General features: G+C 40.3%; 1 protein-coding gene across 3 annotated transcripts in view; it reads left to right on the top strand.

Annotated features, from left to right (window-relative positions):
- cabin1 (calcineurin binding protein 1) overlaps nt 1-12900 on the top strand; it is a 76053-nt gene extending 63153 nt beyond the window's left edge. For 2 of the 3 annotated variants that reach the window (XM_062051709.1, XM_062051710.1), the window contains 2 exons: nt 7442-7644; nt 11215-12900. In XM_062051709.1, the coding sequence (XP_061907693.1) occupies nt 7442-7644; nt 11215-11358 (347 nt within the window). In that variant the 3' untranslated portion in view covers nt 11359-12900. The remainder of the gene's footprint in view (nt 1-7441; nt 7645-11214) is intronic. The other variant, XR_009826610.1, reaches the window with a different exon arrangement.
- Nucleotides 12901-23518: the final 10618 nt, after the last annotated feature.

A 23518-nucleotide genomic window follows, 5' to 3' on the forward strand; every position in this document is an offset into this window, starting at 1 on the left:
CTGAAAGTTCAAATATTAAAGGCAAAACCTGCTCAGTGGCCTAGTGGTTAGATTGTCCGCCCTGAGATGGGTAGGTTGTGAGTTCAAACCCCGGCCAAGTCATACCAAAGACTATAAAAATGGGAGCCATTACCTTCCTGCTTGGCACTCAGCATCAAGGGTTGGAATTGGGGGTTAAATCACCAAAATGACTCCTGGGCGCGGCCACCGCTGCTGCTCACTGCTCCTCTCACCTCCCAGGGGGTGAACAAGGGGATGAGTCAAATGCAGAGGGCACATTTCACCACACCTAGTGTGTGTGTGACAATCATTGCTACTTCAACTTTAAAACAAAAATGGAGAAACATTGTCTGCAGGGAACTTTGCTTCAGCTTGGTCGGGTATGAAAACCATCGCTGGCATTCATCAAAGGAAGAGCAAAAGCAACATTATAAGGGAGGGCTACAGATCTAACATTGTTTTGGCTAATGCTCTTAATACATTTGATCTGAGATTTGAGCAGCAGAAAGATTTGAATGACAAATTTGAGGATTTGAGACTAAATCTGAAGAATGATCAGCACTTCAAGTCAAGTGGAAAGGTGTTCACTTTCACTGAAGACTAATGTCCAGGCCCTGATACTATCAGTGGTATATTACTTAAGCAACTAAATGTTCTATTTTGAAGCTTCCAGCGTGTTCCAAGTGTGTGGAAGCGTGACCACCATTATCCCTGTCCCTAAAAGCTGCACACCTACCGTCTTGATGACTTAAGGCCCGTTGCTCTTACTTCAATCAATCAATCAATCAATGTTTATTTATATAGCCCTAAATCACAAGTGTCTCAAAGGGCTGTACAAGCCACAACGACATCCTCAGTACAGAGCCCACATACTTCACTTGTGATGAAATGTTTTGAAAGAATTGTAAAGTTTCATCTTGCAACAGAAATCAAGCATGTACTCGACCCTATGCAGTTTGCCTATAGGGAACACTGAGGAGTGGTGGATGCTTCAAGCAGGCTTCTTAACACACTGAGGAGTGGTGGATGCTTCAAGCAGGCTTCTTAACACACTGAGGAGTGGTGGATGCTTCAGGCAGGCTTCTTAACACACTGAGGAGTGGTGGATGCTTCAAGCAGGCTTCTTAACACACTGAGGAGTGGTGGATGCTTCAAGCAGGCTTCTTAACACACTGAGGAGTGGTGGATGCTTCAGGCAGGCTTCTTAACACACTGAGGAGTGGTGGATGCTTCAAGCAGGCTTCTTAACACACTGAGGAGTGGTGGATGCTTCAGGCAGGCTTCTTAACACTGAGGAGTGGTGGATGCTTCAAGCAGGCTTCTTAACACACTGAGGAGTGGTGGATGCTTCAGGCAGGCTTCTTAACACACTGAGGAGTGGTGGATGCTTCAAGCAGGCTTCTTAACACACTGAGGAGTGGTGGATGCTTCAAGCAGGCTTCTTAACACACTGAGGAGTGGTGGATGCTTCAGGCAGGCTTCTTAACACACTGAGGAGTGGTGGATGCTTCAAGCAGGCTTCTTAACACACTGAGGAGTGGTGGATGCTTCAAGCAGGCTTCTTAACACACTGAGGAGTGGTGGATGCTTCAGGCAGGCTTCTTAACACACTGAGGAGTGGTGGATGCTTCAAGCAGGCTTCTTAACACACTGAGGAGTGGTGGATGCTTCAAGCAGGCTTCTTAACACACTGAGGAGTGGTGGATGCTTCAGGCAGGCTTCTTAACACACTGAGGAGTGGTGGATGCTTCTTAACATTCTATTTAAACATCTACAGGGAAGTCAAACCCACGCTAGACTTTTATTTGTTGATTTTTCATCTGCACTATCCAACCTCATATCCTAGCTGAAACATGGACATGATTGTTGATTTTAGATCTTAGGTCAGCCTGTAGAGCAGGGGTCACCAACGTGGTGCCCGCGGGCACCAGGTAGCCCGTAAGGACCAGATGAGTAGCCCGCTGGCCTGTTCTAAAAATAGCTCAAATAGCAGCACTTACCAGTGAGCTGCCTCTATTTTTTTAAATGGTATTTATTTACCAGCAAGCTGGTCTCGCTTTGCCTGACATTTTTAATTCTAAGAGAGACAAAACTCAAATAGAATTTGAAAATCCAAGAAAATATTTTAAAGACTTGGTCTTCACTTGTTGAAATAAATTCATTAATTTTTTTACTTTGCTTCTTATAACTTTCAGAAAGACAATTTTAGAGAAAAAATACAACCTTAAAAATGATTTTAGGATTTTTAAACACATATACCTTTTTACCTTTTAAATTCCTTCCTCTTCTTTCCTGACAATTTAAATCAATGTTCAAGTAAATTTATTTGTTTTATTGTAAAGAATAATAAATACATTTTAAATTAATTCTTCATTTTAGCTTCTGTTTTTTCAACGAAGAATATTTGTGAAATATTTCTTCAAACTTATTATGATTAAAATTCAAAACAATTATTCTGGCAAATCTAGAAAATCTGTAGAATCAAATTTAAATCTTATTTCAAAGTCTTTTGAGTTTCTTTTTTTAAAAAATTCTGGAAAATCTAGAAGAAATAATGATTTGTCTTTGTTAGAAATATAGCTTGGTCCAATTTGTTATATATTCTAACAAAGTGCAGATTGGATTTTAACCTATTTAAAACATGTCATCAAAATTCTAAAATTAATCTTAATCAGGAAAAATTACTAATGATGTTCCATAAATTATTTTTTAAATTTTTTCAAAAACATTCGAATTAGCTAGTTTTTCTCTTCTTTTTTTCGGTTGAATTTTGAATTTTAAAGAGTCGAAATTGAAGATAAACTATGTTTCAAAATTTAATTGTCATTTTTTTTGTGTTTGCTCCTCTTTTAAACCGTTCAATTAAGTGTAAATATCATTAATTATTAATAATAAAATAGAGTTAAAGGTACATTGAGCAAATTGGCTATTTCTGGCAATTTATTGAAGTGTGTATCAAACTGGTAGCCCTTCGCATGAATCACTACCCAAGAAGTAGCTCTTGCTTTCAAAAAGGTTGCTGACCCCTGATGTAGACTGTGTGGACAGCTACAAGTACCTTGGCACGGTCATAGACTCGAAGCTCACCTTCCACATGAACTGCGAAGTGGTGTGTAAAAAGGGACACCAACGTCTTCATTGCCTGAGGAAACTGTCACTTCTCCACATAGAAACTGTCACTTCTCCACACAGATAGAGCCAAGTTGTCACTCTTTTATTGAGCGTATATTGAATCCATTCTGTCCTTCTCCCTGGTGTCATGGTTTGCTGGTTTGTCCTTCACAAACAAGTCTGCACTAAATCAATCAATCAATCAATCAATGTTTATTTATATAGCCCTAAATCACTAGTGTCTCAAAGGGCTGTACAAGCCACAACGACATCCTCGGTGTCGAGTGGGTCTGATATAATATTGTGAAAGTCCAACACATCAGCGAAAGTCCAGTCCATGGTGGGGCCAGCGGGAACCATCCCGAGTGGAGACGGGTCAGCAGCGTAGAGATGTCCCCATCTGATGGACAGGCTAGCGGTCCACCCCGGAGCAGAGTAGAAAAGAAAAGAAAAGAAACGGCAGATCAACTGGTCTAAAAAGGGAGTCTATTTAAAGGCTAGAGTATACAAATGAGTTTTAAGATGAGACTTAAATGCTTCTACTGAGGTAGCATCTCTAACTGTTACCGGGAGGGCATTCCATAGTATTGGAGCCCGAATAGAAAACGCTCTATAGCCCGCAGACTTTTTTTGGGCTCTGGGAATCACTAATAAGCCGGAGTTCTTTGAACGCAGATTTCTTGCCGGGACATATGGTACAATACAATCGTCAAGATAGGCAGGAGCTTGACCGTGTAGTATTTTATACGTAAGTAGTAAAACCTTAAAGTCGCATCTTAGGTGCACAGGAAGCCAGTGCAAGTGAGCCAGTATAGGCGTAATATGATCAAACTTTCTTGTTTTTGTCAAAAGTCTAGCAGCCGCATTTTGTACCATCTGTAATCTTTTAATGCTAGACATAGGGAGGCCCGAAATTAATACGTTACAGTAATCGAGACGAGATGTAACGAACGCATGGATAATGATCTCAGCATCGCTTGTGGACAAAATGGAACGAATTTTAGCGATATTACGGAGATGAAAGAAGGCCGTTTTAGTAACACTCTTAATGTGTGACTCAAACGAGAGAGTTGGGTCGAAGATAATACCCAGATTCTTTACCGAGTCGCCTTGTTTAATTGTTTGGTTGTCAAATGTTAAGGTGGTATTATTAAATAGATGTTGGTGTTGAGCAGGACCGATAATCAGCATTTCCGTTTTCTTAGCGTTGAGTTGCAAAAAGTTAGCGGACATCCATTGTTTAATTTCATTAAGACACGCCTCCAGCTGACTACAATCCGGCGTGTTGGTCAGCTTTAGGGGCATGTAGAGTTGGGTGTCATCAGCATAACAGTGAAAGCTAACACCGTATTTGCGTATAATGTCACCTAGCGGCAGCATGTAAATACTAAAGAGTGCAGGGCCAAGAACTGAACCCTGGGGAACTCCGCACGTTACCTTAACATAGTCCGAGGTCACATTGTTATGGGAGACACACTGCATCCTGTCAGTAAGATAAGAGTTAAACCAAGACAAGGCTAAGTCTGACATCCCAATACGCGTTTTGATACGCTCTAATAAAATATTATGATCAACAGTATCGAAAGCGGCGCTAAGATCAAGAAGCAGCAACATAGATGACGCATCAGAATCCATCGTCAGCAATAGATCATTAGTCATTTTTGCGAGGGCTGTCTCCGTAGAGTGATTTGCCCTGAAACCGGATTGAAAAGGTTCACAGAGATTGTTAGTCACTAAGTGTTCATTTAGCTGCTGTGCGACAATTTTTTCGAGAATTTTCGAGATAAACGGTAGGTGGGACACCGGCCGGTAGTTCACCATGAGGTCAGGATCGAGGTTAGGTCTTTTGAGTAGAGGATGAATAACCGCTTTTTTGAATGCTAGAGGAACAGTACCAGAGGAAAGTGATAGGTTTATAATATTTAACACTGATGGACCTAATAATACAAAAAGCTCCTTGATAAGTTTCCCAGGAATTGGGTCAAGTAAACATGTTGTTTGTTTTGTCCCATTTACACATTTTAACAATTCCTCCAATGTTATTTCATCAAAGAGAGAGAAACTATTTTGGAGGGCAATGTCCGTCGTATATACAGTCATATTTGTGTTAATAGAACCCAGTTGTGGCTGGGATGCATTGTCTTTAATCTCTTTTCTGATGAGTTCAATTTTCTTATTAAAGAAATTCATAAAGTCATCTGCTGAGTGGGTGGAGCTACTGGGAGGAGTCCCTTGTTGGGTTAGCGATGCTACTGTACTAAACAAAAATTTAGGATCATTTTTGTTGAGGTGGATGAGATTTGAGTAATATTTAGCTTTAGCTGAGGTAAGCATGCGTTTATAAGTTATTAAACTATCACTCCATGCTTGATGGAAAACCTCAAGTTTAGTCGCACGCCATTTGCGTTCCAGCTTTCTACATGATAATTTCTGGGCTTTAGTTTCTTCTGTAAACCATGGGGTACGCCTTTTAGGGGCCCTTTTTAGCTTTAGCGGTGCTACAATATCAATGGTGTCGCGCAGGGCGTCGTTAAAGTTGTTAGTGAGGTTATCAATAGAGCCCACATAATTTGGGAAAGGTGCCATTACTGAAGGCAGTAGGTCAGTAAGAGTCGTCGTTGTGGCAGTATTAATGTTGCGGCTGCTATAGTAGTTATTATTATTATTATTAGTTTGTTGACAATGAGTCCGAACTTCGAATTTTATAAGGTAATGATCGGACATTACTTTAGTGTACGGGAGTATCGTAACTTTAGAGGTGGTGACACCCCTGACAAGCACTAGATCTATCGTATTACCGTTGCGATGCGTGGGTTCATTTATTATTTGTGTAAGACCACAGCTATCAATTATAGTCTGGAGCGCCACGCATGGAGGGTCCGATGGGGTATTCATATGGATGTTAAAGTCTCCCATTATGATTATATTGTCGGCGTGCGTCACTAGATCAGCAACGAACTCTGAAAATTCATTGATAAAGTCCGAATAGGGCGAGTCACAACTTAGCCTATCTGACATCTATGACACAGCTGCAGCTTTATTATTCACAACTGCACCATCATCCTTTACGCAGTCAACTCCAGCTTTATTATTCACTACTGCACCATCATCCTTTACGCAGTCAACTCCAGCTTTATTATTCACTACTGCACCATCATCCTTTACGCAGTCAATTCCAGCTTTATTATTCACCACTGCACCATCATCCTTTACGCAGTCAATTCCAGCTTTATTATTCACCACTGCACCATCATCCTTTACGCAGTCAATTCCAGCTTTATTATTCACTACTGCACCATCATCCTTTACACAGTCAATTCCAGCTTTATTATTCACTACTGCACCATCATCCTTTACGCAGTCAATTCCAGCTTTATTATTCACCACTGCACCATCATCCTTTACGCAGTCAATTCCAGCTTTATTATTCACCACTGCACCATCATCCTTTACGCAGTCAACTCCAGCTTTATTATTCACTACTGCACCATCATCCTTTACGCAGTCAACTCCAGCTTTATTATTCACTACTGCACCATCATCCTTTACGCAGTCAACTCCAGCTTTATTATTCACTACTGCACCATCATCCTTTACGCAGTCAACTCCAGCTTTATTATTCACTACTGCACCATCATCCTTTACGCAGTCAACTCCAGCTTTATTATTCACCACTGCACCATCATCATTTACGCAGCTCCTTGGCTGTAGGCCACCTACTCAGTGGTTAGAGTGTCCGCCCTGAGATGGGTAGGTTGTGAGTTCAAAACCCGGGCGTGGCCACCGCTGCTGCTCACTGCTCCCCTCACCTCCCAGGGGGTGATCAAGTGTGATGGGTCAAATGCAGAAGACAGATTTCACCACACCTAGTGTGTGTGTGTGTGTGTGTGTGACAATCATGGGTACTTGAACTTGAATTTAACGCATGTGATTAATCACAAAATATTATCAGCATAATCTTGTATAAATGCAGATGAAGTCAGGGAAGTAATTTTGAACATATATGCTACTTTCTTATCGGTATGTGGATGGAAGTTGTTGTTTTTTTCAGGGATCGTCATTACACAATCACACACATTTGTGGCTGCGCACACAAAAAGCTAAAAGCCAAAGAAAAAGCAGAGCAATTTCATTGTAATCTGAAGTCTTGCGATATTTTGTTTTCTCTATTGAAGGATGACGTGCCTGATGATGGCTACATCTTTATCAAATGTATCAGAACATTATCAGAAGTGTACAACTTCAAGTGGAGAGTTGTGTTGTGATGAATTCAGGTTGTATCATCCAGCATGCAATGATGAGATGTATATGCTGTGTGTTTCCTCTGCAGACCAGCAGCAGTATGCCAGCGGAGATCAGTCCAAGCTTCCAGACCCCAACCGTGTCCGCTCCAGAGTCCCACCCAACATGCCAAAGCTCTTCATCCCCGCCACTGTCACCAAGTTCCCCCCAGAGATCACAGTGACTCCGCCCACGCCCACACTGCTCTCTCCCAAAGGCAGCATCTCAGAGGAAACCAAACAAAAACTCAAGGTAGCGTTGCCAATGTCCCTCAAGCTGCTTGGCCACATTCTCTGCTTGAAATCAGAAGAAATAAGGCTGATGAAGATAGCATTTGGAAAGATGCACATGTGACATAAACATCTGCATGAAAACAAAGATACTAATCATCACCAGCATGGTGGAAAATAATCCTTCTTCCATGCATGCTAGACACACACACACACACACACACACACACACACACACACACACACACACACACACACACACACACACACACACACACACACACACACACACACACACACATACACACACACCGAGCAGGATGCCACAAGAAGCTAACCGCTAAAGTGTCAATGTAGAGGAGTGGTGATTGATCCAGATATCGATACTATTGATACCTCGTATAGTATCAGTATGTAAACGATACTAAAGTCATTTACATCAATATTTGTTCTTTTTCTTGTTCTAATTACAACATTTTGGGGTTGTTTTTGTGTGAAAAGGAGAAAAGCTTTGAGGGCAAAATCCAAGCAATTTAAATGGGAGCCAATAATAGTTTTTGCTTTTGTTTTGTTATTGTTCACTAGCCACTTTATTTTGTTCCAAAAATATGTAGCATTCAATGCTACACATTTAATACACATTATCTGGTTCACAACAATACTAGCTCATTGTACATTTGATCAAATAAGCTCTACAAAAATGTGTTTAGTTACTTTCTATGAAACATTTTCAGTTGCATAATCTACAAATGTTAGATTGGGACTGAAAACCGGGTTGGATCTAAGGAAAACTCATTCAGAAGGCAACAATGTTGTTCGGAACATCCTTGCCATAAACACACCACCAGGACTACCATAAACACACCACCAGGACTACCATAAACACACCACCAGGACTACCATAAACACACCACCAGGACTACCATAAACACACCACCGGGACTACCATAAACACACCACCAGTACTACCATAAACACACCACCAGTACTACCATAAACACACCAGCAGGACTACCATAAACACACCACCAGTACTACCATAAACACACCACCAGGACTACCATAAACACACCAGCAGGACTACAACGGCTGCTCTTTGCCACAAAGTAATATGGAAAAGTAATATACAGGTAAAACTCAAACATTAGAATTTTGTGCAAAATTTCATCCATGTCAGTAATTCAAATTCAAATATGAAACTAATATGTGATACAAACTCATTTTGTGATAGTAAAATATGCCAAGCCTTGATTTAATACAATTGTAGTGATCATAGTTTACACTTTTTGAAAACCCCCAATTTTCGGAGATTTTAATTTTGAGGTTTTCATGAGCTGTTTGCCATAATCATCAATGTATATCAATAATCATAATCATCAATGTATATCAATAATCATAATCATCAATGTATATCAATAATCATAATCATCAATGTATATAAATCATCATAATCATCAATGTATATCAATCATCATAATCATCAATGTATATCAATCATCATAATCATCAATGTATATCAATAATCATAATCATCAATGTATATCAATCATCATAATCATCAATGTATATCAATCATCATAATCATCAATGTATATCAATCATCATAATCATCAATGTATATCAATAATCATAATCATCAATGTATATCAATCATCATAATCATCAATGTATATCAATCATCATAATCATCAATGTATATCAATCATCATAATCATCAATGTACATCAAAAGAAGGCTCGAGTTGCATGTTATGAGCCTATGTCATATTTTGGTTTGAAAACTGATACTGATAGGATCCGATATCACATTTTTATGCCAATAATATCAGAAAGTTGTAATTTTATTGAGAGAAAGTAAACCACTCGGATTCACTATCATTTTAAATGCCACCAAACTATGCATGATGTACATCAATAATATTAAAAGACATCAACATAAGTGCAAGTCTTGTGTGCGTGTCGCTCTCGTACTCTAAACTCCAATTAGTGTCCTCCTGCTGTAAACATGTCAATAACAATAACATGTCAATAGGTTGTTGAATGGGATAAACATGTAAATAATAATAACATGTCAATAGGTTGTTGAATGGGATAAACATGTCAATAATAATAACATGTAAACAGGTTGTTGAACAGGATAAACATGTCAATAATAATAACATGTAAACAGGTTGTTGAATGGGATAAACATGTCAATAATAATAACATGTCAATAGGTTGTTGAATGGGATAAACATGTCAATAATAATAACATGTAAACAGGTTGTTGAATGGGATAAACATGTCAATAACAATAACATGTCAATAGGTTGTTGAATGGGATAAACATGTCAATAATAATAACATGTCAATAGGTTGTTGAATGGGATAAACATGTCAATAATAATAACATGTAAACAGGTTGTTGAACAGGATAAACATGTCAATAATAATAACATGTAAACAGGTTGTTGAACAGGATAAACATGTCAATAATAATAACATGTAAACAGGTTGTTGAATGGGATAAACATGTCAATAATAATAACATGTCAATAGGTTGTTGAATGGGATAAACATGTCAATAATAATAACATGTAAACAGGTTGAACAGGATAAACATGTCAATAATAATAACATGTAAACAGGTTGTTGAACAGGATAAACATGTCAATAATAATAACATGTAAACAGGTTGTTGAATGGGATAAACATGTCAATAATAATATGTCAATAGGTTGTTGAATGGGATAAACATGTCAATAATAATACGATGTCAATAGGTTGTTGAATGGGATAAACATGTCAATAATAATAACATGTAAACAGGTTGTTGAACAGGATAAACATGTCAATAATAATAACATGTAAACAGGTTGTTGAACAGGATACACATGTCAATAATAATAACATGTAAACAGGTTGTTGAATGGGATAAACATGTCAATAATAATAAGATGTAAACAGGTTGTTGAACAGGATAAACATGTCAATAATAATAACATGTAAACAGGTTGTTGAACAGGATAAACATGTCAATAATAATAACATGTCAACAGGTTGTTGAACAGGATAAACATGTCAATAATAATAACATGTCAATAGGTTGTTGAATGGGATAAACATGTCAATAATAATAACATGTCAACAGGTTGTTGAACAGGATAAACATGTCAATAATAATAATAATAACATGTCCATAGGTTGTTGAATGGGATAAACATGTCAATAATAATAACATGTAAACAGGTTGTTGAACAGGATAAACATGTCAATAATAATAAGATGTAAACAGGTTGTTGAACAGGATAAAAATGTCAATAATAATAACATGTAAACAGGTTGTTGAACAGGATAAACATGTCAATAATAATAACATGTAAACAGGTTGTTGAACAGGATAAACATGTCAATAATAATAAGATGTAAACAGGTTGTTGAACAGGATAAAAATGTCAATAATAATAACATGTAAACAGGTTGTTGAACAGGATAAAAATGTCAATAATAATAAGATGTAAACAAGTTGTTGAACAGGATAAACATGTAAATAATAATAAGATGTAAAGAGGTAGTTAACCCCTACTGACTTGTCCTGTGTGCTTGTCACACAGAAGGTGATTTTGTCGTCTCAATCTGCTGCCACGGTCAAGAAGGATTCTCTGAGCCAGCCGTCGTTGGATGTGCAGGAGACATCCAGCCAGGAGTCGTCTCTGGAGAGCGAGTCTGACGAAGAGGACGATTACATGGACATTTGACTTCTGACGGCAGGTGGCTTGGGGGTGTGGCCATGAAACTCTGCCGCTTTACTCATGAAACTGCAGCTTTACTCATGAAACTGCAGCTTTACTCATGAAACTGCAGCTTTACTCATGAAACTCTGCAGCTTTACTCATGAAACTGCAGCTTTACTCATGAAACTGCAGCTTTACTCATGAAACTGCAGCTTTACTCATGAAACTCTGCAGCTTTACTCATGAAACTGCAGCTTTACTCATGAAACTGCAGCTTTACTCATGAAACTGCAGCTTTACTCATGAAACTCTGCAGCTTTACTCATGAAACTGCAGCTTTACTCATGAAACTGCAGCTTTACTCATGAAACTGCAGCTTTACTCATGAAACTGCAGCTTTACTCATGAAACTGCAGCTTTACTCATGAAACTCTGCAGCTTTACTCATGAAACTGCAGCTTTACTCATGAAACTGCAGCTTTACTCATGAAACTGCAGCTTTACTCATGAAACTCTGCAGCTTTACTCATGAAACTGCAGCTTTACTCATGAAACTCTGCAGTTTACTCATGCTACTGTTTGTTCCGGTTTAACCCAGACAACTTTCTGACACTTTGTGATTGGCTGCCATGTCATGTGGTGTGACTGCTGCACCATAGCTTTCAAAGCATGTCTGTAATGTGCCACTTATGCATATCCTCGCCTGTTTATGATGATCCTCACCTGTTTATGATGATCCTCACCTGTTTATGATGATCCTCACCTGTTTATGCATCCTCCTTTACTCCCAGCTGCAGCGCTACATTTCAAGCAGTGAACCAGTAGCACATGAGAAATGTTTACACTCAACATTTGAGTCAGTCGGCGCTCAAGTGTGCTTGTTTTGTACTCCCTGCTATTTTTGCCTGACTTTATTCCGGCGTTTTCTCTGTAGCTGTGAGCTTCTCACCAAGATGGCAGCCATCACCAGCACTGATGTGAATGATGTTGAAAGACTACAAGACTTTTGTACATATCAGCATCCAAATTGGCTTTAATGGTCCAAGTGAGTGAGTGAGTGAGTGAGTGAGTGAGTGAGTGAGTGAGTGAGTGAGTGAGTGTGAGCAGCTCAGGAGCATATTTCCTAAATTGACTAGAATCCAGATGCATTCATGTATAGGAAGCAGTGTCACTCAGTGGAAGACGGCAGAATGTGTTTTTTTACTGATTGTTTTCTATCAAAAGCTATCTTTGTTTCTTAAAAGGTGAAAATATAATTTTTGGAGAAAAACAAAAGAATTCCTTCCATGGTTAAGATGAGATGAGAAGATGATTTTCTACTGAGGTGACTTTTGTTCTTTGCCTGGCCTCAATCTCACTATGGACGTCTAACCAAAACTGTCAATATTGCAGCATAAAGGTGTCTTCATATTGGTGGTGTGTTCAAGGCCTTGCGGGAGACTGAGCGCCGGTGACACCACCATGCATGCTGGTGTGTGTGTGTGTGTGTGTGTGTGTGTGTGTGTGTGTGTGTGTGTGTGTGTGTGTGTGTGTGTGTGTGTGTGTGTGTGTGTGTGTGTGTGTGTGTGTGTGACATCCTCCTGAATTATCCATCCATCAAATGAGATAAATGACATTTTACCGCATGTCAAAGTGCTTCCTGTTGTATTTTTTTCTAGTCTTGTAACATTTCCCATGTACAAAAAAGGTAATCTTCCATTGTACAGTATTAAAGTCATTAATGGAAGAAGTCCTGATTTCTGTGTGTCTACTTCCTCTGTGTGTACTTCCTCTATGTGTGTACTTCCTCTGTGTGTACTTCCTCTATGGGTGTACTTCCTCTATGTGTGTACTTCCTCTATGTGTGTACTTCCTCTATGTGTGTACTTCCTCTATGTGTGTACTTCCTCTATGTGTGTACTTCCTCTATGTGTACTTCCTCTATGTGTGTACTTCCTCTATGTGTGTACTTCCTCTGTGTGTACTTCCTCTATGTGTACTTCCTCTATGTGTGTACTTCCTCTATGGGTGTACTTCCTCTATGTGTGTACTTCCTTTATGTGTGTACTTCCTCTGAAAGCTAACATGACTCTTTGCATGGAGGTGGACATCAGACTCCACTAGCACAACAATGTCAAAGCTAAATATTCTTCTCTTGCTCTCACACAATCAAGCAGCACAGATGTGATCCTGGGCAGCAGAAGCTAGTTCTAAGGACGTGGAACATCTCTTCTTGTGTTGGAAAGGAGCCTAGCTCTAAGGACGTGGAACATCTCTTCTTGTGTTGGAAAGGAGCCTAGCTCTAAGGACGTGGAACATCTCTTCTTGTGTTGGAAAGCTCTAGGGACGTGGAACATCTCTTCTTGTGTTGGAAAGCTCTAAGGACGTGAAACATCTCTTCTTGTGTTGGAAAGCTCTAAGGACGTGAAACATCTCTTCTTGTGTTGGAAAGCTCTAGGGACGTGAAACATCTCTTCTTGTGTTGGAAAGCTCTAAGGACATGGAACATCTCTTCTTGTGTTGGAAAGCTCTAGGGACATGGAACATCTCTTCTTGTGTTGGAAAGCTCTAGGGACATGGAACATCTCTTCTTGTGTTGGAAAGCTCTAAGAACGTGGAACATCTCTTCTTATGTTGGAAAGCTCTAAGGACATGGAACATCTCTTCTTGTGTTGGAAAGCTCTAGGGACATGGAACATCTCTTCTTGTGTTGGAAAGCTCTAAGAACGTGGAACATCTCTTCTTGTGTTGGAAAGCTCTAAGGACATGGAACATCTCTTCTTGTGTTGGAAAGCTGTAGGGACGTGGAACATCTCTTCTTGTGTTGGAAAGCTCTAGGGACGTGGAACATCTCTTCTTGTGTTGGAAAGCTCTAGAGATGTGGAACATCTCTTCTTGTGTTGGAAAGCTCTAAGGACATGGAACATCTCTTCTTGTGTTGGAAAGCTCTAGAGATGTGGAACATCTCTTCTTGTGTTGGAAAGCTCTAGGGACATGGAACATCTCTTCTTGTGTTGGAAAGCCCTAGGGACGTGGAACATCTCTTCTTGTGTTGGAAAGCTCTAAGGACATGGAACATCTCTTCTTGTGTTGGAAAGCTCTAAGGACGTGGAACATCTCTTCTTGTGTTGGAAAGCTCTAAGGACGTGGAACATCTCTTCTTGTGTTGGAAAGCTCTAAGGACATGGAACATCTCTTCTTGTGTTGGAAAGCTCTAAGGACATGGAACATCTCTTCTTGTGTTGGAAAGCTCTAAGGACGTGGAACATCTCTTCTTGTGTTGGAAAGCTCTAGGGACGTGGAACATCTCTTCTTGTGTTGGAAAGCTCTAAGGACGTGAAACATCTCTTCTTGTGTTGGAAAGCTCTAAGGACGTGAAACATCTCTTCTTGTGTTGGAAAGCTCTAGGGACGTGAAACATCTCTTCTTGTGTTGGAAAGCTCTAAGGACATGGAACATCTCTTCTTGTGTTGGAAAGCTCTAGGGACATGGAACATCTCTTCTTGTGTTGGAAAGCTCTAGGGACATGGAACATCTCTTCTTGTGTTGGAAAGCTCTAAGAACGTGGAACATCTCTTCTTATGTTGGAAAGCTCTAAGGACATGGAACATCTCTTCTTGTGTTGGAAAGCTCTAGGGACATGGAACATCTCTTCTTGTGTTGGAAAGCTCTAAGAACGTGGAACATCTCTTCTTGTGTTGGAAAGCTCTAAGGACATGGAACATCTCTTCTTGTGTTGGAAAGCTGTAGGGACGTGGAACATCTCTTCTTGTGTTGGAAAGCTCTAGGGACGTGGAACATCTCTTCTTGTGTTGGAAAGCTCTAGAGATGTGGAACATCTCTTCTTGTGTTGGAAAGCTCTAAGGACATGGAACATCTCTTCTTGTGTTGGAAAGCTCTAGAGATGTGGAACATCTCTTCTTGTGTTGGAAAGCTCTAGGGACATGGAACATCTCTTCTTGTGTTGGAAAGCCCTAGGGACGTGGAACATCTCTTCTTGTGTTGGAAAGCTCTAAGGACATGGAACATCTCTTCTTGTGTTGGAAAGCTCTAAGGACGTGGAACATCTCTTCTTGTGTTGGAAAGCTCTAAGGACGTGGAACATCTCTTCTTGTGTTGGAAAGCTCTAAGGACATGGAACATCTCTTCTTGTGTTGGAAAGCTCTAAGGACATGGAACATCTCTTCTTGTGTTGGAAAGCTCTAAGGACGTGGAACATCTCTTCTTGTGTTGGAAAGCTCTAGGGACATGGAACATCTCTTCTTGTGTTGGAAAGCTCTAAGGACATGGAACATCTCTTCTTGTGTTGGAAAGCTCTAAGAACGTGGAACATCTCTTCTTATGTTGGAAAGCTCTAAGGACATGGAACATCTCTTCTTGTGTTGGAAAGCTCTAGGGACGTGGAACATCTCTTCTTGTGTTGGAAAGCTCTAGGGACATGGAACATCTCTTCTTGTGTTGGAAAGCTCTAAGAACGTGGAACATCTCTTCTTGTGTTGGAAAGCTCTAAGGACATGGAACATCTCTTCTTGTGTTGGAAAGCTCTAGAGATGTGGAACATCTCTTCTTGTGTTGGAAAGCTCTAAGGACGTGGAACATCTCTTCTTGTGTTGGAAAGCTCTAAGGACGTGGAACATCTCTTCTTGTGTTGGAAAGCTCTAAGGACATGGAACATCTCTTCTTGTGTTGGAAAGCTCTAGAGATGTGGAACATCTCTTCTTGTGTTGGAAAGCTCTAGGGACATGGAACATCTCTTCTTGTGTTGGAAAGCCCTAGGGACGTGGAACATCTCTTCTTGTGTTGGAAAGCTCTAGGGACGTGGAACATCTCTTCTTGTGTTGGAAAGCTCTAAGGACATGGAACATCTCTTCTTGTGTTGGAAAGCTCTAAGGACGTGGAACATCTCTTCTTGTGTTGGAAAGCTCTAGGGACATGGAACATCTCTTCTTGTGTTGGAAAGCTCTAAGGACGTGGAACATCTCTTCTTGTGTTGGAAAGCTCTAAGAACGTGGAACATCTCTTCTTGTGTTGGAAAGCTCTAAGGACATGGAACATCTCTTCTTGTGTTGGAAAGCTGTAGGGACGTGGAACATCTCTTCTTGTGTTGGAAAGCTCTAGGGACGTGGAACATCACTTCTTGTGTTGGAAAGCTCTAGGGACGTGGAACATCTCTTCTTGTGTTGGAAAGCTCTAGGGACATGGAACATCTCTTCTTGTGTTGGAAAGCCCTAGGGACGTGGAACATCTCTTCTTGTGTTGGAAAGCTCTAGGGACGTGGAACATCTCTTCTTGTGTTGGAAAGCTCTAAGGACGTGGAACATCTCTTCTTGTGTTGGAAAGCTCTAAGGACGTGGAACATCTCTTCTTGTGTTGGAAAGCTCTAAGGACATGGAACATCTCTTCTTGTGTTGGAAAGCTCTAAGGACATGGAACATCTCTTCTTGTGTTGGAAAGCTCTAAGGACGTGGAACATCTCTTCTTGTGTTGGAAAGCTCTAGGGACATGGAACATCTCTTCTTGTGTTGGAAAGCTCTAAGGACATGGAACATCTCTTCTTGTGTTGGAAAGCTCTAGGGACGTGGAACATCTCTTCTTGTGTTGGAAAGCTCTAGGGACATGGAACATCTCTTCTTGTGTTGGAAAGCTCTAAGAACGTGGAACATCTCTTCTTGTGTTGGAAAGCTCTAAGGACATGGAACATCTCTTCTTGTGTTGGAAAGCTGTAGGGACGTGGAACATCTCTTCTTGTGTTGGAAAGCTCTAGGGACGTGGAACATCTCTAATTGTGTTGGAAAGCTCTAAGGACATGGAACATCTCTTCTTGTGTTGGAAAGCTCTAGAGATGTGGAACATCTCTTCTTGTGTTGGAAAGCTCTAGGGACATGGAACATCTCTTCTTGTGTTGGAAAGCTCTAAGGACGTGGAACATCTCTTCTTGTGTTGAAAGCTCTAAGGACATGGAACATCTCTTCTTGTGTTGGAAAGCTCTAAGGACATGGAACATCTCTTCTTGTGTTGGAAAGCTCTAAGGACGTGGAACATCTCTTCTTGTGTTGGAAAGCTCTAGGGACATGGAACATCTCTTCTTGTGTTGGAAAGCTCTAAGGACGTGGAACATCTCTTCTTGTGTTGGAAAGCTCTAAGAACGTGGAACATCTCTTCTTGTGTTGGAAAGCTCTAAGGACATGGAACATCTCTTCTTGTGTTGGAAAGCTGTAGGGACGTGGAACATCTCTTCTTGTGTTGGAAAGCTCTAGGGACGTGGAACATCTCTTCTTGTGTTGGAAAGCTCTAGAGATGTGGAACATCTCTTCTTGTGTTGGAAAGCTCTAAGGACATGGAACATCTCTTCTTGTGTTGGAAAGCTCTAAGGACATGGAACATCTCTTCTTGTGTTGGAAAGCTCTAGAGATGTGGAACATCTCTTCTTGTGTTGGAAAGCTCTAGGGCCATGGAACATCTCTTCTTGTGTTGGAAAGCCCTAGGGACGTGGAACATCTCTTCTTGTGTTGGAAAGCTCTAGGGACGTGGAACATCTCTTCTTGTGTTGGAAAGCTCTAAGGACGTGGAACATCTCTTCTTGTGTTGGAAAGCTCTAAGGACATGGAACATCTCTTCTTGTGTTGGAAAGCTCTAAGGACATGGAACATCTCTTCTTGTGTTGGAAAGCTCTAGGGACGTGGAATATCTCTTCTTGTGTTGGAAAGCTCTAAGGACATGGAACATCTCTTCTTGTGTTGGAAAGCTCTAAGGACATGGAACATCTCTTCTTGTGTTGGAAAGCTCTAAGGACATGGAACATCTCTTCTTGTGTTGGAAAGCTCTAAGGACATGGAACATCTCTTCTTGTGTTGGAAAGCTCTAAGGACATGGAACATCTCTTCTTGTGTTGGAAAGCTCTAAGGACATGGAACATCTCTTCTTGTGTTGGAAAGCTCTAGGGACGTGGAATATCTCTTCTTGTGTTGGAAAGCTCTAAGGACATGGAACATCTCTTCTTGTGTTGGAAAGCTCTAAGGACATGGAACATCTCTTCTTGTGTTGGAAAGCTCTAAGGACATGGAACATCTCTTCTTGTGTTGGAAAGCTCTAAGGACATGGAACATCTCTTCTTGTGTTGGAAAGCTCTAAGGACATGGAACATCTCTTCTTGTGTTGGAAAGCTCTAAGGACGTGGAACATCTCTGCTTGTGTTGGAAAGCTCTAGGGACATGGAACATCTCTTCTTGTGTTGGAAAGCTCTAGGGACGTGGAACATCTCTTCTTGTGTTGGAAAGCTCTAGGGACATGGAACATCTCTTCTTGTGTTGGAAAGCTCTAGGGACGTGGAACATCTCTTCTTGTGTTGGAAAGGAGCCTATGTCTAAGGTCTAAGGAGACTATGTCTAAGGTCTAACTCTATGGGCTAGGTCTAAGGCTAAGGTCTATGTTTAAGTCTACGACTATGTCTAAGGTCTAAGTCCAGGCCTATTGTTCAGGTCTAAATTTAGGTCTAAGTCCTAAGGTATATGTCTAAGGTATAAGTCTAGGTCTAAGCCTGAGGTCTATGTCTAAGGTCTATATCTATGGTTTAGGTCACTCCAATTTAGTCAAGTGGTCCAGCAGAAGCTTGTGGATGGCTACCAAAAGCTCCTTATTGCAGGTCAACTTGCCAAGGAAGCAAATATTAACATTGCTGTATGTATACTTTTCACCCTCACATTTGCAGTAGACACATAATAAATTCATCAAAGAAGCAAACTTCATGAATGTTTTAGTGAGCAACAAGTATGTGCTCCAATCACTACATCACAACAACAAGTATGTGCTCCAATCACTACATCACAACAACAAGTATGTGCTCCAATCACTACATCACAACAACAAGTATGTGCTCCAATCACTACATCACAACAACAACAAGTATGTGCTCCAATCACTACATCACAACAACAACAAGTATGTGCTCCAATCACTACATCACAACAACAAGTATGTGCTCCAATCACTACATCACAACAACAACAAGTATGTGCTCCAATCACTACATCACAACAAGTATGTGCTCCAATCACTACATCACAACAACAACAAGTATGTGCTCCAATCAGTACATCACAACAACAACTAGTATGTGCTCCAATCACTACATCACAACAACAAGTATGTGCTCCAATCACTACATCACAACAACAAGTATGTGCTCCAATCACTACATCACAACAACAAGTATGTGCTCCAATCACTACATCACAACAACAAGTATGTGCTCCAATCACTACATCACAACAACAACAAGTATGTGCTCCAATCACTACATCACAACAACAACAAGTATGTGCTCCAATCACTACATCACAACAACAAGTATGTGCTCCAATCACTACATCACAACAACAACAAGTATGTGCTCCAATCACTACATCACAACAAGTATGTGCTCCAATCACTACATCACAACAACAACAAGTATGTGCTCCAATCAGTACATCACAACAACAACTAGTATGTGCTCCAATCACTACATCACAACAACAAGTATGTGCTCCAATCACTACATCACAACAACAAGTATGTGCTCCAATCACTACATCACAACAACAAGTATGTGCTCCAATCACTACATCACAACAACAAGTATGTGCTCCAATCACTACATCACAACAAGTATGTGCTCCAATCACTACATCACAACAACAACAAGTATGTGCTCCAATCACTACATCACAACAAGTATGTGCTCCAATCACTACATCACAACAACAACAAGTATGTGCTCCAATCACTACATCACAACAACAACAAGTATGTGCTCCAATCACTACATCACAACAACAAGTATGTGCTCCAATCACTACATCACAACAACAACAAGTATGTGCTCCAATCACTACATCACAACAACAAGTATGTGCTCCAATCACTACATCACAACAACAACAAGTATGTGCTCCAATCACTACATCACAACAACAAGTATGTGCTCCAATCACTACATCACAACAACAACAAGTATGTGCTCCAATCACTACATCACAACAACAACAAGTATGTGCTCCAATCACTACATCACAACAACAAGTATGTGCTCCAATCACTACATCACAACAACAAGTATGTGCTCCAATCACTACATCACAACAACAACAAGTATGTGCTCCAATCACTACATCACAACAACAACAAGTATGTGCTCCAATCACTACGTCACAACAACAACAAGTATGTGCTCCAATCACTACATCACAACAACAACAAGTATGTGCTCCAATCACTACATCACAACAAGTATGTGCTCCAATCACTACATCACAACAACAACAAGTATGTGCTCCAATCACTACATCACAACAATATAAGAGTTGTAAAGTCAAGACAGCCATGACAGGATGTTCTTTACACTTAGACTTACACTTCCTTTTATTGTCATTCAAATGTGAACTTTACAGTACAGATAAGAAGGACATGTGGTTACATTAGCTTGTTGTAGTGCAGGATAAAAGAGCAATAAAGTGCAGATAGAAATAAATAAATACAAACCCTGTTTCCATATGAGTTGGGAAATGGTGTTAGATGTAAATATAAACGGAATACAATGATTTGCAAATCCTTTTCAAGCCATATTCAGTTGAATATGCTACAAAGACAACATATTTCATGTTCAAACTCATACTTTTTTTTTGCAAATAATCATTAAGTTTATAATTTGATGGCAGCAACACGTGACAAAGAAGTTGTGAAAGGTGGCAATAAATACTGATAAAGTTGAGGAATGCTCATCAAACACTTATTTGGAACATCCCACAGGTGTGCAGGCTAATTGGGAACAGGTGGGTGCCATGATTGGCTATAAAAGTAGATTCCATGAAATGCTCAGTCATTCACAAACAAGGATGGGGCGAGGGTCACCACTTTGTCAACAAATGCCTGAGCAAATTGTTGAACAGTTTAAGAACAACCTTTCTCAAAGTGCAATTGCAAGAAATTTAGGGATTTCACCATCTACGCTCCGTAATATCATCAAAGGGTTCAGAGAATGTGGAGAAATCACTGCAGGTAAGCAGCATGGCCGGAAACCAACATTGAATGAGCGTGACCTTCCATCCCTCAGACTGTATCACAAAGCGACATCAATCTCTAAAGGATATCACCACATGGGCTCAGGAACACTTCAGAAACCCACTGTCAGTAACTACAGTTGGTCGCTACATCTGTAAGTGCAAGTTAAAGCTCTACTATGCAAAGCGAAAGCCATTTATCAACAACACCCAGAAACGCCACCGGCTTCTCTGGGCCCGAGATCATCTAAGATGGACTCATGCAAAGTGGAAAAGTGTTCTGTGGTCTGACGAGTCCACATTTCAAATTGTTTTTGGAAACTGTGGACGTCGTGTCCTCCGGACCAAAGGGGAAGCGAACCATCCAGACTGTTATCGAGGCAAAGTTCAAAAGGCAGCATGTGTGATGGTATGGGGGTGTATTAGTGGCCAAGACATGTTCTAGGGTGAAAGTGTAAAAGGTGTGATGGTATGGGGGTGTATTAGTGGCCAAGACATGGGTAACTTACACATCTGTGAAGGCACCATTCATGCTGAAAGGTACATACAGCTTTTGGAGCAACATATGTTGCCATCTAAGCGCCGTCTTTTTCATGGACGCCCCTGCTTATTTCAGCAAGACAATGCCAAGCCACATTCAGCATGGCTTTGTAAAAAAAGAGTGCGGGTACTTTCCTGGCCCACCTGCAGTCCAGACCTGTCTCCCATGGAAAATGTGTTTGGCATTATGAAGCCTAAAATAGCAGAAGGGAGACCCCGGACTGTTGACCCACTGAAGCTGTACATAAAACAAGAATGGGAAAGAATTCCACTTTCAAAGCTTCAACAATTAGTTTCCTCACTTCCCAAACCTTTACTGAGTGTTATTAAAAGGAAAGGCCATGTAACACAGTGGTGAACATGCCCTTTCACAACTACTTTGGCACGTGTTGCAGCCATGAAATTCTAACATAATTATTTGCAAAAAAAAATAAAGTTTATGAGTTTGAACATGAAATATGTTGTCTTTGTAGCATATTCAACTGAATATGGCTTGAAAAGGATTTGCAAATCATTGTATTCTGTTTATATTTACATCTAACACCATTTCCCAACTCATATGGAAACGGGGTTTGTAGATTACTGTACAGATAAATATATTGCACTTTTGCATATGCATCCATGTTTATGGATGTATGTTATATTGTCTTTATATTCCATGTTTATGGATGTATGTTATATTGTCTTTATATTCCATGTTTATGGATGTATGTTATATTGTCTTTATATTCCATGTTTATGGATGTATGTTATATTGTCTTTATATTCCATGTTTATGGATGTATGTTATATTGTCTTTATATTCCATGTTTATGGATGTATGTTATATTGTCTTTATATTCCATGTTTATGGATGTATGTTATATTGTCTTTATATTCCATGTTTATGGATGTATGTTATATTGTCTTTATATTCCATGTTTATGGATGTATGTTATATTGTCTTTATATTCCATGTTTATGGATGTATGTTATATTGTCTTTATATTCCATGTTTATGGATGTATGTTATATTGTCTTTATATTCCATGTTTATGGATGTATGTTATATTGTCTTTATATTCCATGTTTATGGATGTATGTTATATTGTCTTTATATTCCAGACACTTCATCCGTTTTTGGGGGGAATTGAGGGGATTATTATGATGCGTTCAAGAGTCTTAAGGCCTGAGGGAAGAAGCTGTTACAGAACCTGGATGTTCTGCTACGGAGGCTGCAGAACCTCTGTACAAGTGTATGTAAACGTTTGACCACCACTGTGCATTTGATGGAGTCTCCTTCAAAGGTGTAAAATGTGGCATATGACGTCAGAACGAGGTCACCTGATCAATTTGTATCCACTTCCCTGAGTCTGCTCAGCAACTTTGGCCACTGAGGCTCCTCCCACATCTCAGGTGTCACTGATGCTCCTCCCACCTCTCAGGTGTCACCGATGCTCCTCCCACCTCTCAGGTGTCAAACCTTCAGCCATCTGCTTGCCTGCACTGTGCCACTAACATTAACAGCTGCCAATATACAGCCAGGATCAGACGGCGGCCCAATAAAGAGCTCCCCCGAGTGGACTGACGAGAAATGTCACACCTTTGGCCGACATCAGACATGCAACATACCCTTTTCATGCTGGAGA

The sequence above is a fragment of the Entelurus aequoreus genome, linkage group LG06 (genome assembly GCF_033978785.1).
Source record: "Entelurus aequoreus isolate RoL-2023_Sb linkage group LG06, RoL_Eaeq_v1.1, whole genome shotgun sequence".
Classification (NCBI taxonomy): domain Eukaryota; kingdom Metazoa; phylum Chordata; class Actinopteri; order Syngnathiformes; family Syngnathidae; genus Entelurus; species Entelurus aequoreus.